The 14,316-nt window shown below is 47.8% G+C and overlaps 1 protein-coding gene across 1 annotated transcript; it reads left to right on the top strand.

Moving 5' to 3' along the window:
- Nucleotides 1-1,853: 1,853 nt before the first annotated feature.
- LOC131290499 (protein wings apart-like) lies at nt 1,854-13,075 on the top strand. Its single transcript, XM_058319648.1, has 9 exons — nt 1,854-2,074; nt 4,867-5,423; nt 5,647-6,617; nt 8,499-8,976; nt 9,157-12,075; nt 12,140-12,395; nt 12,473-12,549; nt 12,652-12,842; nt 12,926-13,075. Exons 2-9 carry the CDS (start codon nt 5,267-5,269, stop codon nt 13,073-13,075), a joined length of 5,199 nt encoding a protein of 1,732 aa, XP_058175631.1. The 5' UTR covers nt 1,854-2,074; nt 4,867-5,266.
- The last annotated feature ends 1,241 nt before the right edge of the window (nt 13,076-14,316 follow it).

The raw sequence follows: 14,316 nt of genomic DNA, 5'->3' as shown, positions 1-14,316 counted from the left end.
CTAAGATTTGAACGCTAACGGTTTGATTGAAAGAATATAACGGTTTTAGCTCATCGTTCAGTTTAAGTTGAATACAGGATAATATACTTTTACATATTAATTAACCTTGTAAACTATACTTCACACGATGGACAATGACATTAAAAATCAATGAACTTAGCCGCAAAAATGAATTTGAAACAGAGGAGCGGACTGCGCTAGGTCTACCGAAAAAGAAAGTTGTTATATGAGTTGTTATACTCGTACTTTTCTTAAATAAGAGGTACCCACGGCACCGCACACGTCGGTTGATTAGTTAGGCTATTATTAACGGTCCACACAACGGTATAAATACTCGTAGGTCGCAATTATCGAATGAATAACCCACACACTAGCTTGAATTTAATAGTTACAATAACGGCATATTTAAAATGGTTGAAGTTTCATCGATTTCTCCGTATTGTAAAAACCTGGCTGTATAACTTTTTATTAATACACCTTGACATATGTCGCTAACATTGAATTACAGTAGAGACTAGCGAATTTTAAAAAAAAGCATTTGAACACTTAATTAATGTTTCATTAAAATAATTAAACTTATTGCATGGAAAGTTTCAGAATCACCGGTTTAGTATTGGAACACAATATAAAATAAGGTTTTTAGTGTACACAAAACTTCATACAAATAATAGTCTAAAATATATAATTGACTAGCATGACGCCCTCCTGATGCTCGGTGAAGAAGAATATATATTATTATTGCTCTTTTCTTTTACAATAACGGCATATTTAAAATGATTGATATTTCATCGATTTCTCCGTGTTGTATAAACCCTGCTGTATACAGGATTCGACTCAGAAGTAGTGATGGGTTCTCGGAACCGTACCCACCGCCCGGAACCGCTTCCGAGCATCTTTAAAACAGCTCCGATTCCGGTTTAATAAAACGTACGATTAACAATACGGCAACGTCCGTCATACCTCAATAAATATAAAACAGTATAACCCACGATTCCGTCCGGAGCCGTCCGGAACCGTCCAGAGCCGCGAGTCGGCACCCGGAGCCAGCTCCGGACGGCTTAAAAGAACATAACGGTTGAAATTAATCATGCAATTTAGGTTGAATGCAGGTTAATATACTTTTCCATTTTAATAAACCTTGAAAATTATACTACACTGGAAGGACAGTAAAATCAATGAATTTGGAAGAAAAAAAAGCTCGGACCTCAAGCAGCTGCTAAGTTTGTTTACCCTATGATTCGCCATTTATGATAAACATAAACATACCCAAAAACATAAAAGTGACAGCAATTACGATATTACCGGCCGGAGTTATTATTTAACTGCACGGATTGCCTTATCTATGCACACCTTGCCGTGTTCTCAGGCAAAACCTGTAATAGCCTCATATCTATGTGTAGGTTTTACGTCTTATGTTGTCATGTCTTCATTTGCGGTTCGTGAACAATTGATTTCGCTGCCGTGGTGTTTACTCTTCGGACGCAAAACAACAGGATTGCAGCTCTGCTATGGACTAGCTCACTTGTTTGTTTAAGAGTAAATACGTCGTTAACATGTCCGTAGACAGAAATATTTGGATAAAATCTACGGACAAGACTAAAAGAAGGAAATTTTCCGTTGACAAACCGCGAATGGGGTTCGCTCAGTGTGTGTAGGCGCATGCATCCATGGTGCGGCGATTCGGTGCACATTGTGACACGCATACAGCGACGTGTTCAACCATATCGAGATCGTTTAGTTCATCGTCAACGCAGTACCACGGTTGTGTCCCTGACATCCGAGTGTTTAGTAGAGTTTACTCTCGTACACACAGTGAAATCACAGCTTAAGCAGCTAGAAAGCGCAAGAAAACACAAAATCGGAAACAAATTGTATCGTGCACGTTTTAAAAGACCAACTATATTGAAATCCGTAGCAGTATCGCGTCGGACGCTGCAAAACGTCATGTCCAAGCGGCAGCCATGACGGATTAGCAGATGAATTCACAATAACATCAGACAACAATAAAACACATCGACTTCGTATTGAATAGCTCGGCAAAGCCCGAGCATTTCACCAGCTTTTGGTTGAACAGGTAAATTTAAAGCAGAGTGGCCATCAACCATTTATCGCTTCAATTATATCGACTTGCTTTTTTGTCAGTGTGTAAGAATTGTACCATACTAGCCAGTAGGCAAAGAAAACGTTTGTTTATATGGTGGCGTAGGATGCCAAATATCTACCGTATTTTGAGATAAAATATTCGTGGTTCCGTGTGAAAGACATCGAATTCGTCCCGCGCCAGATTTTTAATATACCCTTTGCTAAAACGCTGCGTCCATTTTCTTTTCTTTTACTTACTACTTTTAATTACTTTTCGATGCTTTCGTTCTACACCTTCGCGTTGGTCCCTAGTGTTCTGTTATAGATGTACGTGTATGTGTTCAAATCTACGCATTTGCGTGTCCAAACGGCTGAGGTGGGGGTTTTGTGACAGACATTCTGAGTCGACAAGGATTGTGTTCCGTTTGTTCATTCACGGATTGAATCGAAGGATTTTCATTCATTAGATCCAACATATAGAACATATTGGTTAAGTTCGTCTTTAAATAATTGTCTCCACGACCCCAATGCGAGGGCATGTTAAATTCCGTTAGCGAAAGAATCATATACTTTCACTCTCAGCCAACTGGTTGGCTTCCACGTTTTGTTAGGGGTGCCTGGGGTAATACGCACCCCTGAGGCAATACGCACCCTTTCCCATTTCCCTTGAACAACGAGTTTTGGACGCGTAAAACGTAGTCACCCTGTAAGATCAAACTAAAATATGGTCACTCTGTGAGTTTGATAGCTCTACATCAACAGAAACACGAAATAAACGCAAAACAAAATCATTCTCAGCTCAGACAGATTTGTTATAACGTACCATTCTTCTTCTTCTTCTTTAGGTATGCGAGTCGGGGTATATCCTCCTACGCTAAGTCGAACAATTTTTCCCTTACTCGTAATCAGAGGCGTACTGACTCTGTCCGAACTCCTAACAAGGGGCTCGTCCTTTAGGACCGGCTATAATAGCCATATGTCCACCCGCCGTCCACGGGAGGGATAATTCCTTCCGATGGTCAGGACACAAAAACTCGTGGCCCGCTTGATTGACTCAAACAGCACGAGATGTGCGGCAGCTAGGATTTGTTTGACGTGAGCTCCAGCTCGGCGTTACCACGTATCTTTAGAAGATTTCCCTGACGTAAAACAAAAAGGAAACCACGTCCACTGCTATCAATCCGCTCTGATGCACCGCTGAACTGGAACTGGACGTACCATTCCGCTAAGGAATATTAAGTGCAAAACCCGATATTTACCCACGAGAAATACAAAATGTAGTGGCTTGAGAATCAGTGCTTAAGACTGTTCATGAAAATTTCGGAAAGTATGCAGATTTACTCATATTTTAGTTGAAAATGTGTTCAACTATGAATGGGTGCAATATGCACCCAGTATGTCGGGGTAAAATGCACCAGTTTGTAAACAAACTATCTTTATTTGACGGTGGATGTTGCTTCTTTGTTGTGGTGCGTATTGCCCTTTGTTGTGGTGCGTATTGCCCCTTTGTTGTGGTGCGTATTACCCCTAGCAAAGGTGCGTTTAGCCTCAACCAGATACAGATCGATCAAAAATTGAACTTTTTCGAAACTGAAAAAATTACGTTTTTCTTAGCAAAAAAAAAGCTACTAAAATCAACAATCAAGAGCCAAGTTGTTAGAAAATTTTATAGTTTTCCTCAAGGGGTGCGTATTACCCCCTCCCCCCCTACACCGTTGGTCGTAGGTACAAATATAGATGCTCTCCTTTTTTTCATGCACCACCAGCAACGTCGACAGTGCTGGTGCGGTGTCTTGACGAACATACATATACACGTGAAATGGGTTGTCATGAGATACGTTTCACATCCTTTGCTCTTCGTCAGTGTATTGGTGCAATGTTTTTGTAGTAAAGTGAAAAAGAGAAAAAAAGTCGACCGCTCATAACGTCTCCGCTTACTTTGTGCTGAGATCAGAAATATATATTATTTAAAAAAGTGGAAAAAACACGTTCAATCCTGTTCCGGCCATGTCGGGGCGGGTCAGTGCTAAGAAATTATAATAAGAAGTCGTCGAAACCGGGACTCAAGAAGTCACAACGATTTTAGCGGTCCCCCCAAAGTATCTTTCGAAAATATTGTGAGTGTGATCTTCCGGCAATTCGTAAATAAAATTAGTGGACATGTTAACTGATTAATTGTTATGGTTCGCTGTAAGCAGCGTTTTCTCGAAGTTATGCTCCTGCTTTCCGTGGCTTTTTTCCATTATTTTTAACTTTAAACGTATGATGTTGAAACGAGATTGTGAACAACGCAAAGGAATCCATGTTTGCCGACCCTGCAATCAACGCACAAACTGGAAAGAATATAAAGAAGCAATGATGCGCTCCATTCAACATTCAACCGTAAACGGCTACGATCAACCCTTCCATCCATCACATTAAAGCGTGCGATTCAACATCCTAGAAGTACGTTATCCCTCACCACCTCGACGGCGTGGGTTCGAATCCCAACCGAGACCGGACCCTCCCCTGTACGAGAGGACTGACTATCCACGTACAACAGGGAAACAAGTCTCGGAAGCCCTTAACGGGCAGGCATGGCCAAGAGGTCGTTACGCCAAGAAGAAGAAGAAGAAGAAGAAGTACGTTATCCAGTTATCCCAAAGGTTACGGACAGAATTTTCTTTACTCCTTAGGAACTTTCAAGCGCTTGGAAGAGTTTTCTTTGCCGGCTTCGGTGAAATTTTTGCATAGACGGATGTGGTAAACTGTTGAGAATAAACGGAATATTTTCTTTCTTTTTAGGAAGCAAAATGGATGTTAGCTGTCCGCAGCAACTCTGAAAACCAAGGAGCCGTAAAGGTCAGCTATGTACTAGCGACCGGTATGGAACTTTCCAGCCGAGGTGCAAACTAAATGCTGAGGAAAAACTTTACACCAAAAACACACGGGAAGAGTTAAGCATCACCCTGAGTTGCAATGAATCTTATGGCTGGTCGGGAACGTAAGGAACCCCAGAGCGGCGTAGCACAGCATCGGACCAGTCAGTCGGAATGCGTACGTAGCCGTTGTCGGTTGTAAAACGGTTTCTGAAGGAGTAGACAATCGCATTCTCAGGAAGTTCACCGTACTGTGGTCAAGATTCAGCTGAAACTGACGCATCGTTGTGAAAAATACGTTGTAAGCGCAAAAGCAAGCAGTAAATATGTCCAAGTGGAGCAAACCCCAGGGAGTAGTCGTCCCGCTCGAGTCGCTGTTGAAGGAACGCCGGAAGGAAAACTGTCCGGCACCTCGTCGTTCGGCAGGGCTGGTCGGCCGCTGGGGAATAACTAGCTTCACATCCATTCGCAATCGGGGCTATGGTAGGTGTACCGCTTATTATTCTTATTTTTTGTACATTGTTTTTTTTTTTGGTTATAATATAACTCTAGAGCCTTCGCTGTATTAAAAATAATCTAGTAACTGGTGAACAAGTAGTGAGAATTTGTCTTACCGCACTGTAAAATATTTTGATCTCTTGCACACAGATAATACCGAATCAAACAAATATTAACCATTCTTTTCTGCTTTCAAACCGGATCGCAGTGGTTGACTACGGAAATGTTAATCCGAAAGAACCCAGTCTGGAGCTTGGCGCGGGAGCCGGCGACTCTTCAGATGCCATCTCGAATATGCTCGGATCATCCGTGGAAGAACCGGCCCGACCGCGGAAGTTCTTCAAAAGTCGCAATACCGTCCTCCCTCCCCCAATGCCACCCGGAGACCTACAACAACACGGTGGCTTCCTGCCGCACAATTCTCCCTTTGAGGTCGCACAAGGTGCGGTGGCCACCGATATGTGGAACCACTCGAGCACGACGCCTCCACAGCACTTTTACCAGCAGCACCAGCTACCTCTGTCGGCGGCTACCCCGCAGGTCTCCCCAACCGGTCCACAATCGGCGAACGTTGGTGGGCTGCTGCACGCCGGGACAACCGATGGAATGATGACGTACGGTGCACCACAGCCACCGATGTTGCCGTTACAACCGGTGAAGGAAAAAGCACCACGGAAGAAGAAACGAGCCTCGTCCGAGGTTGCTGCCTCTGAACCAGCGGTGAGTCGTAAACCGGTAGGTAGACCGCCAAGCAAGAAAGAAAAGAAAGAGAAAAAGCCAAAGCGGGCACGCAAAGAAACAACGGAGGCGGGAACCATCGACGGGATATCATCGGCTTTGGGAGGCACAGAAGCAGCGGAATCGCAGCCGAAGCGCAACTCATCCCGCATCCGCAATCGCGTCATCAACTACAACGAGGATGAAGATGACAGTAATGATTACGAACGAGCCAGAACGGTTACATCCCGGGCACAGCCAACTCAAAACACATCGTCTGATCATGGGTCCACTCCGGATTCATCGTCCCTGCAAGCGGCGTCGAAGGAATACTCACCACGACAATCGTCTTCCGGTGATGGTGACAGCGAATCGCTCTCATCTAAACCAGCCATCGCCACGAGTTGCCTACCTTCCCCATCGATATCCGAGCATCGTCCAATCTTATTGCGTATCTCCAAGGTAGGATTTCAATTTATTTCTATTTATAATTTATGTATAGATTTTGTTGTTGTATAGCGGGAAAAGGGAGTTGTGCTTTCGTAGCGCTTACTTTATATTATCTATGCTTTATGAATCATTTTTATTATAGAAACCTAATTTAAAGAAAAGTCTGAAAAACGTGATTTCAATGCTATAGGTATTAATTTTTAATTTTGCATATCGTTGCACTTGAATTGCCTGTTGGCTTAAGGTATTCTATTCAACGAGTTATCAAAAATAGAACATGTCTAGGTCTAAGCTAACAAAGTTCCTTCATCCTGTTGCCTTCTTTTAAACTCACTACACGGTATTTATGATGTGCAGTACTTAAAGGCGGAGTGTGTCGTGAAACGTGTTGGGAATACTTGCTAGCGCCATACATTGTAAGGCTTCGGCTATGAGTTTTCACGGTTTGCGATGGTGGAACATCTTATGAACAAAAGGAGCACGTTTGTGACATTGTTATTCACAATTGCGCTTTAAAGGGCTGGACTATGTTTGCCGCCAAAATTGCACGCTCATCGCCCATCGTGATCCCTTCCATTTATACACACACTGGCAACCGATGCCATATGGAAGCCATCGCAGTTCACGCACACAAGTCCCGCCGGGTTAAAGTCACCGCGGACCGTACTACGAACGAAGGGCTAACGGCATATTTCGGTGCGCCCTTTTTATTTACCAGACGCTGTCAGTTCAGGTACGGCCATTTAGTCCCTTGACAGACGTCATCTGGAGTGAACGGGCTTTAAAAGTAGGCTATCTCCTCAAGTTTCTTTGGCTACCTCAGATAACAGTTTTAAAAATGGTATCGTATATGCTTTAGAAACGAAAGGTATTCAACCAAGTTCATATTTGTTCATTGATATTAACACTGTAAACCAGCTTAACAACTCATCCGATAGCAGCATTGTGTGGTGCACTATTAACAGAGCAGTCCAAAAACCCGATAATAAATATCTTCTTTCGAGTGCTCAATATTGCAGCAGAGTGTACAGTGGGTGATAACATATGAGTTATACATATGCCAGGAACAATTGGACCTACGATTGGTTGTACACACACATGTGCATCTAGTGAAGACGTCTATGAAAGTGGCAATGAAATTATGTCGGTTAATGTTACAATTTACCATAATTTTCTGGTAAGGTTACGGATCTTGAATAGTTTATTACCGCTGTTTATAACTTTATCAGCTAATACAAACAACTTCCATTGCCAAACGTAGTAATGTTAAAGACAGAAAAGTTTCCCATCCGATATAACAAAAAAAAACATAACTTTCTACAGCTAGTTTTCCCCCGGAAGATCTGTAACTCGTCCCGTTCGTCATACAATCGAAGGCAGTGGTGGCATTGTGAAAGAGTTGAGCCATTTTTGCCGCCAGAAATGTTTGGCCATCGACCACTGTAATGCCACTGCCCGCACACACGCCAACAAAAACTGCCATGTGTACACATCGAACATTAGTTACATTTGGCTGTAACTTCATTTACAAGACGCACACATCTGCAATCTGTATGAGTGCGTATTATCGCTTGAGATTGTCATAATACAGTACGGGTCTGTTCAGGTTTCATGTTCTTTTAGCTGTCAGACTTCAACTGGAATGCTTCATTTCAATAGTAGGTCATCTCTTCTACATTGTGTTTTCCTTGCTACGATGGCCAATAGTGTCAACAGCTGGTACCGTGCCAAATGCTCCCTCTAGAATGCTCCAATAACGCATAGCTCATTGCGATCGATGTAAAACCTTTTTGCTTACCGCATGTTTCGACAAGTGAAGTGGCCTATTTTGAATGCATAGAAATGCAGTTACCCATATCTTCTTTACTGTAACACCTCTATTGAATATTCCAGGGAACGTCGATGCTGATAACGGACAACGAAGAGCCACCTTGTAATAATCAACAACAGCAGCAACAACAGCAGCATGTACCGGTTGAGGATGCACCACCGGGAGTCGAGGTAAATTCGTCCGAGTCGTTAACAACGCCGAAATCGACTGGTGGTTGCTTGAAAACGTCGCAGCAAACTGGGCCTACTGCATCTACTTTGGAAGACAATCTCTCCTCGGCACGGCCGGTCGCGTACGTTTCCTCGTGTGCTGCCGGTTCCGATGCCGGTTCGGTGTCGAAGTCGGAATTGAAGATAAAAATTTCGCTGGGAGGCAAACCGTTGATCAGCAGCACGACAGGTGCCGGATCGGGTGCGAACACCGCCAGCGTGGGGGGTAAGCTGAAGGAAAGCAAGAGCAGCAGCAAGTACAACTTCAAGAAGCGGGCGATTGAGCGCGAACGTGCCCGCCATCATTTGTCTTCGAAACGGAACAAGCCCGCGGACGTGACGGCTGCGAGCGAAGACACTGCGCTGGAGGACGAATCGGGCCGACGTTGGTTCAGTAGCGAGGCGACCGCAACAACATCCACCACGACAGCAGTAGCCGCAGCTTCAACAGCAGATCTACCACCGCCACCACCACCACCCGTGTCTTCGTCGACTGTGTCCAGTCCGAACTATTTCTCACAACAGCAGCAGCAACAACAACAGATACGGCCACCATCGTCGGGTGCGGTGGTAGCGGGACCTTCGGTTGGCGAGACGACTGGAACCCGCGCCCCACGGCACAGCTTTCCCCTACCCGGTACGGACACGTACGAGGTGTTCCGCACGCTATCCTCGCTATCCGGTGGGGATGACTTTGACTCCCAGAGCTCCATCCTGGGCAGCGCGTCATCGGATAACACGCCTAAGCACACACTACAGGAGCCCGGGGAGGACTGTCAGATCATTCACAGCCGCGGCTCAAGCGACTGCGGCAGTGACCTGGAGTTGTCGCAAAACAGTTCTACCGCAGCAGCACCCCCATCGGACGTATACTCGGAGGGTGAAAACACGCAGGATAACAACCAATCCCATCACCAGCAGCAGCAGCTGAACGCATTTGCAACCGCTACACCATCGGTTCCGGCTGTCGAAGTGGTCTCACAATCGGCCCCGGCAGCCGCCAACGAACGCCAACAGCCGGAGGAACGGGTTGAAGTGCTGAAGATCAACCTAGCGCAAGCGACTGGTAAATTCGACGACGCTACCGATAGTGCGCGTCGCGTTACGCGTAACAAAACGAAGCATCTCACGGAGGACAAGGAGCAGCAGCAGCAGCAGCAGGCACCTGCAGTGGAGCAGCCTGCGAAACAGCTCACCCTAAGAGTCGGCCGAGCGGGGGGTCGAAGTCGCAAAAACACTAACAACAACAACAACAATGTGATCGCCAGCAGTATGAGCGAAAAACGGTCACGTAAGGCGCTGCAGCAGGAAGAACCGGATGCGGAGGTAGCCACTTCGACGCCGCTGCCCGAGGTGAACGATATCGCCGAGGTCGCCGTGGCCGAGATTGACCGAGACCACGCGCAACAAGCGTGCAGTGAGGGCGTTGGGGCTGGTAGCCTTCGGAGCGGTTCCGATTCGCTTAAGGTACCGGCAGCCAGCGCAACCAAGCCAGCCGCTACGCGTCAGTACAGCCGAAAGAAAAAGAATGTCGTACCGGTAGACTACGCTGCGATGGCCGATACTACCGGTGCGCCGCAGGAGCTGTCGCTACCGCAGACTTCCACGGCCCAGTGTCCGCCGTTGGTGACCGCCTCCAGCACAACCGGTGACATGCAGGAGGATGTACAGCTGCGACAAAACGGGGCCACCCGTTTGGTGGATCATGCGCCAATCGGGCCGGATGCCGTCGGTGGCGCTGGAGGAAAGCGAGAAGGTACGATCGAGCCACCAGCGCTGGCACCCCCGGCTGCACCGATGCGCTTGGTGCTGCAGAAGAAGGGCACAATCTTCAAAAGCCGACCACTGGTCGGTTCGGCGGTCGGTGGGGCGGCCGATACCAAGAAGCGACACGTCTACAAGCACAAATGGGACGACAACGGCAACCCACCGGCGGGCGGTGTGGACGGCGGTGCGGTGAATGGGGTAACGGCGGCCGGCAGTGGCACGGGCGCTAGTGTTGGTGTTGTTGGTGGTGTTGGCGTTGGCGGCGGTGTCGGTGATGGCGGTGCCGAGTCGGGGGTTTTGTTGCAGGGTCTCGCGGTGGCTGAGGATGCGGTGGGCGGTGAGAACACCGGAGGATGCAGCAACGGTAGTGGGATCTCGTCCGCCGGAGGCGTTGGTGCTGGTTCGATTGAGTATGACAATGATTTCGATGCTGAAAGCGCACCGGTCGCAATGGCGTCTCGCTCGAAACGGTTGCGGACCGGTTGGACTGCGGTCGCTGGTGGCGGAGGTGCGGTGGCCTCGGGCGGCCCTGGGCTTGGCGGTAACATCGCTGGCGGCACGCACGCAGGGGGTATGAGCAGCACTGGGAGTGGCAGCGCTATCGGTAGCCAAGGTTCGTTCGGTCACTATCAGGAGTGTGATGTGGACAGTAGTGGCGGCCACCAGCACCATGACGAGCCGGCCGGTGGCGGTGATGAAAGCGGCCGGATGCGCTGTGACCGGAACGCCAAGCCGTTCTACACCATCGTGCGCAACGTGAAGAACTCGCATCAGATGCAGGAGATCGGCGAGTTCCAGGAGATGGACGACGACGTCGAGTACATCCTGAGCGCGCTGCAGCCGGACAATCCCGTCTCGACGCGCTGCCTGTCGGCACTGCAGCTCGCCACCAAGTGTATGAAGCCGGCGTTCAAGATGCACGTGCGGGCGCACGGTGTGGTGACGCGCTTCTTCAAGTCGCTCTCGGATGCGCACCAGGACGCGAGCCTCGGTCTCTGCACGGCCGCGATCATGTACGTCTTCTCGCAGGACAAGCTGAACATGGACCTCGACCGGGACTCGCTGGAGCTGATGCTCAACCTGCTCGACACCGACCACCGCTCGGACGCCGTCGGCCATACGCAGCAGCTGCAGAAGATCCGCCAGCGCGTCAAGGAGCTGTGCGAGGAGATCAAGGGCGTCGGCAAGGCGGCGAAGCACATCGACACGGAGCGTGTGACGGCCGGCTCGCTGGCGATGGAGTCGCTGCTGTCGCTTACCTCGCAGCGGGCCGGCGAGTGGTTCAAGGACGAGCTGCGCAACCTGGGCGGCATCGAGCACCTGATCAAGACGGTGGCCGAGTGCTACGAGCGTGTCCCGCCCGGTCAGGCGAGCGACTGGCACGAGGAGACGGTGGCAAAGCTGCGCAAGATCGAGCGCTGCCTACGCGTGCTCAACAACGTCAGCCTGCTCAACCGCCAGAATCAGCGCTTCCTGCTCGAGCACCGGGACGGTCTGCTGGTGCAGGTGCTGGTCAAGATGTACCGCCAGTTCGACGCGAACCTGATGCGCTACCCAACCGACGATGCTAGTCCGAAGGAGAGTACCGGCGTGGTGCTACGCGAGCTGCTCAAACCGATCCTGCACATGCTCATCACCCTGACCCACTCTTTCGACGAAGAAGGTACGTTCGCGCGCGTCTTGTGATAGCACTAATTGATCAAATCATTACCATTTCGTCGTTGCAGCTTACGGAGCCCACCTCGTCGGCAAACAGCCGGACGTGATCAACATCACCATGCACCTGTTGCTGCAGATAGCCGAGTGCGTACCGCATCGGTGCGTGTTCGATTTTCATCTGCTGGTGCTCACCCTACTGCTGCACCTGGCACGCCCAAGCCAGCACAACCGCCAGCAGGTGCTACTGTACCAGGATGCGCAGACGGGTCGCGGAGGCATCAAGGCGCTGGTGGAGTATTTCGAAGAACAGGAGGAAATGGCTAGGTAAGCCACATACCCTCTTTCTACGTGATGTTTCTTCAATTCACTATATATTCTTTCACTTGTTTGTTCACGCGCAGTCATGCAGAGGCCAAAACGAATGCCATCCTTGAGACACCGGCCCGGACCGTCGACGCGGAGGACGCCGAAACGAAATGTAAGTGCGCCATCGTCCAACTTCCATACCAATGCCCTTTGCTCACCTCCTTTCTTGATCAACTAACGTTAAATGCTAATGTCTAATAAATATGTTTTCCAGTGATGCAAAAGGCCGAACATCATATGGAGCACACGTACATGGGCAGCCACGTATGCATGCTGATCTATCACTTGGTGCTGGACGAGCCCGTCCACGAGCACGTCGCTCGGTTACATTTGAAAAATAACGACTTCCGGCGCATGGTGGCGGCACTCAGCAGATACTACGAGTTTCTGAACCTCACCACCAACGTAAGCAAAACCAGCATCCAATGCTCCCCTTTCTCGCGTCCTGAACAACCGTTTCTTTCCCTTTTCCCCACACACGCACATAGGCGGATGCGGAGAGCACGGCACACAAACGTCAAACGAAGGACGCCATCGACTATCTGAGCCGGTTGGATGGTTGCGAAACCGCCGGAGGTGGAGTGACGCGCAGTGGAAGTGAGACAACGGCCGCACTGCCTCATTCACTAGGGGAGTAAATCCAGCCCCGTAAGCATCCCGCCGGTGGCCTCTCTTAACTTCTCGTCACTAGTGCGATACGTTTAAAATGAGGTGGATTTGGCACCGATCGAGTGAGTACCACTCTGTGCGAACGTTAATTTATGCTTCCGGGTCCGTCGGAAGCGGCTGTAATTGTACTGGTTGTACGGTATTGGTAAGAGGGACGGTAAAAGGGTACACCGGAAACATTCAAACTGTCTGGCTTTGGGGTCAATTTTCAAGTGCTTTCAATTGATAACAACCATTTTCGCTGATCTTATTTATGCTCCTTCCTACAAAATTCATGGTTTATAAATTCTGAGTTCTTTCAAATTGACCGCAAAGCCACGCATTTGTTCTTTTCCAGCTTGCCCCACTTACTATTTGTCAAAGTGTATGTTTTTTTTACGCGGACAACTCCGATCTGTTGCGGGTGTTACAGCCTTTACAAATCAACGGGCAACTCTCGCACCAGTATATTTTTCTACTTAAAAGGCTACGTTTGCTTACCTTTATGCTTACCGAAAAGCACTTGGAGTTCCAAGCAGTAAGCATGTTAAGTGCTTTACAGTAGGCTTGCTTCGTTTGACGGTTCAAAAATGCTACTGCAATTGTCTGTTGATTTGTAAAATCTGTATCACTTTTACGTTTAATCTCTTACGACTTAATTATTTTGAAACAATAAATTTCCAAATCTGGAAGTTTTGTCCTCTGCTACTATGTTACATTTAGGTATGCGTATTATAATTAGAAAATTCTCCCGACCATGTTCATCTAGCCTTTTTTTGACCGGAAAGGACAGTGTGTTAATGGGCATATTCTCACTAAAGGATAGTAATAACGTTCCGCGCGTTCTTTCTTTTTTACTTTGTCTACCAATTGACTTTGAATCATATGATATTCTTACAACGAAGCTAAATGTTAACCTTCGCACATAGTGATAAGAACACAAATTTCAACGCATTGCCATTTGCTGACACCTCTACCACTCTTCCAAAATGGACAAAAACCCGAACAAAAAAACCCTGCGTACACAGAAAAAGAGTCGATATTCTTCTTGAAATATGTTTGTAGTTTGTAGACGCCAGATATGCCTGAAAAAGATACGTTTTAAAAGCAGTTCGTGCTGCTAACGTTTGCATTTTGACGCGTCAATGCTGGGACAAATAATTGTATCATACGTACATTATATAACTTGACCTGTATATAGCACGTCCGACTATAGTAAATCAACAACGAT

This window comes from Anopheles ziemanni, chromosome X (assembly GCF_943734765.1).
Source record: "Anopheles ziemanni chromosome X, idAnoZiCoDA_A2_x.2, whole genome shotgun sequence".
NCBI lineage: Eukaryota > Metazoa > Arthropoda > Insecta > Diptera > Culicidae > Anopheles > Anopheles ziemanni.
This window is presented reverse-complemented; position numbering and strand designations above follow the sequence as displayed.

Bases quoted from the DNA above. Each gene is read 5' to 3' on its own strand.
- LOC131290499 (XM_058319648.1), top strand. From the start codon at position 5,267: ATGTCCAAGTGGAGCAAACCCCAGGGAGTAGTCGTCCCGCTCGAGTCG. The intron at 5,424-5,646 runs GTAGGTGTACCG...ACCGGATCGCAG, and splicing joins CATTCGCAATCGGGGCTATG to TGGTTGACTACGGAAATGTT. The intron at 6,618-8,498 runs GTAGGATTTCAA...TGAATATTCCAG, and splicing joins TCTTATTGCGTATCTCCAAG to GGAACGTCGATGCTGATAAC.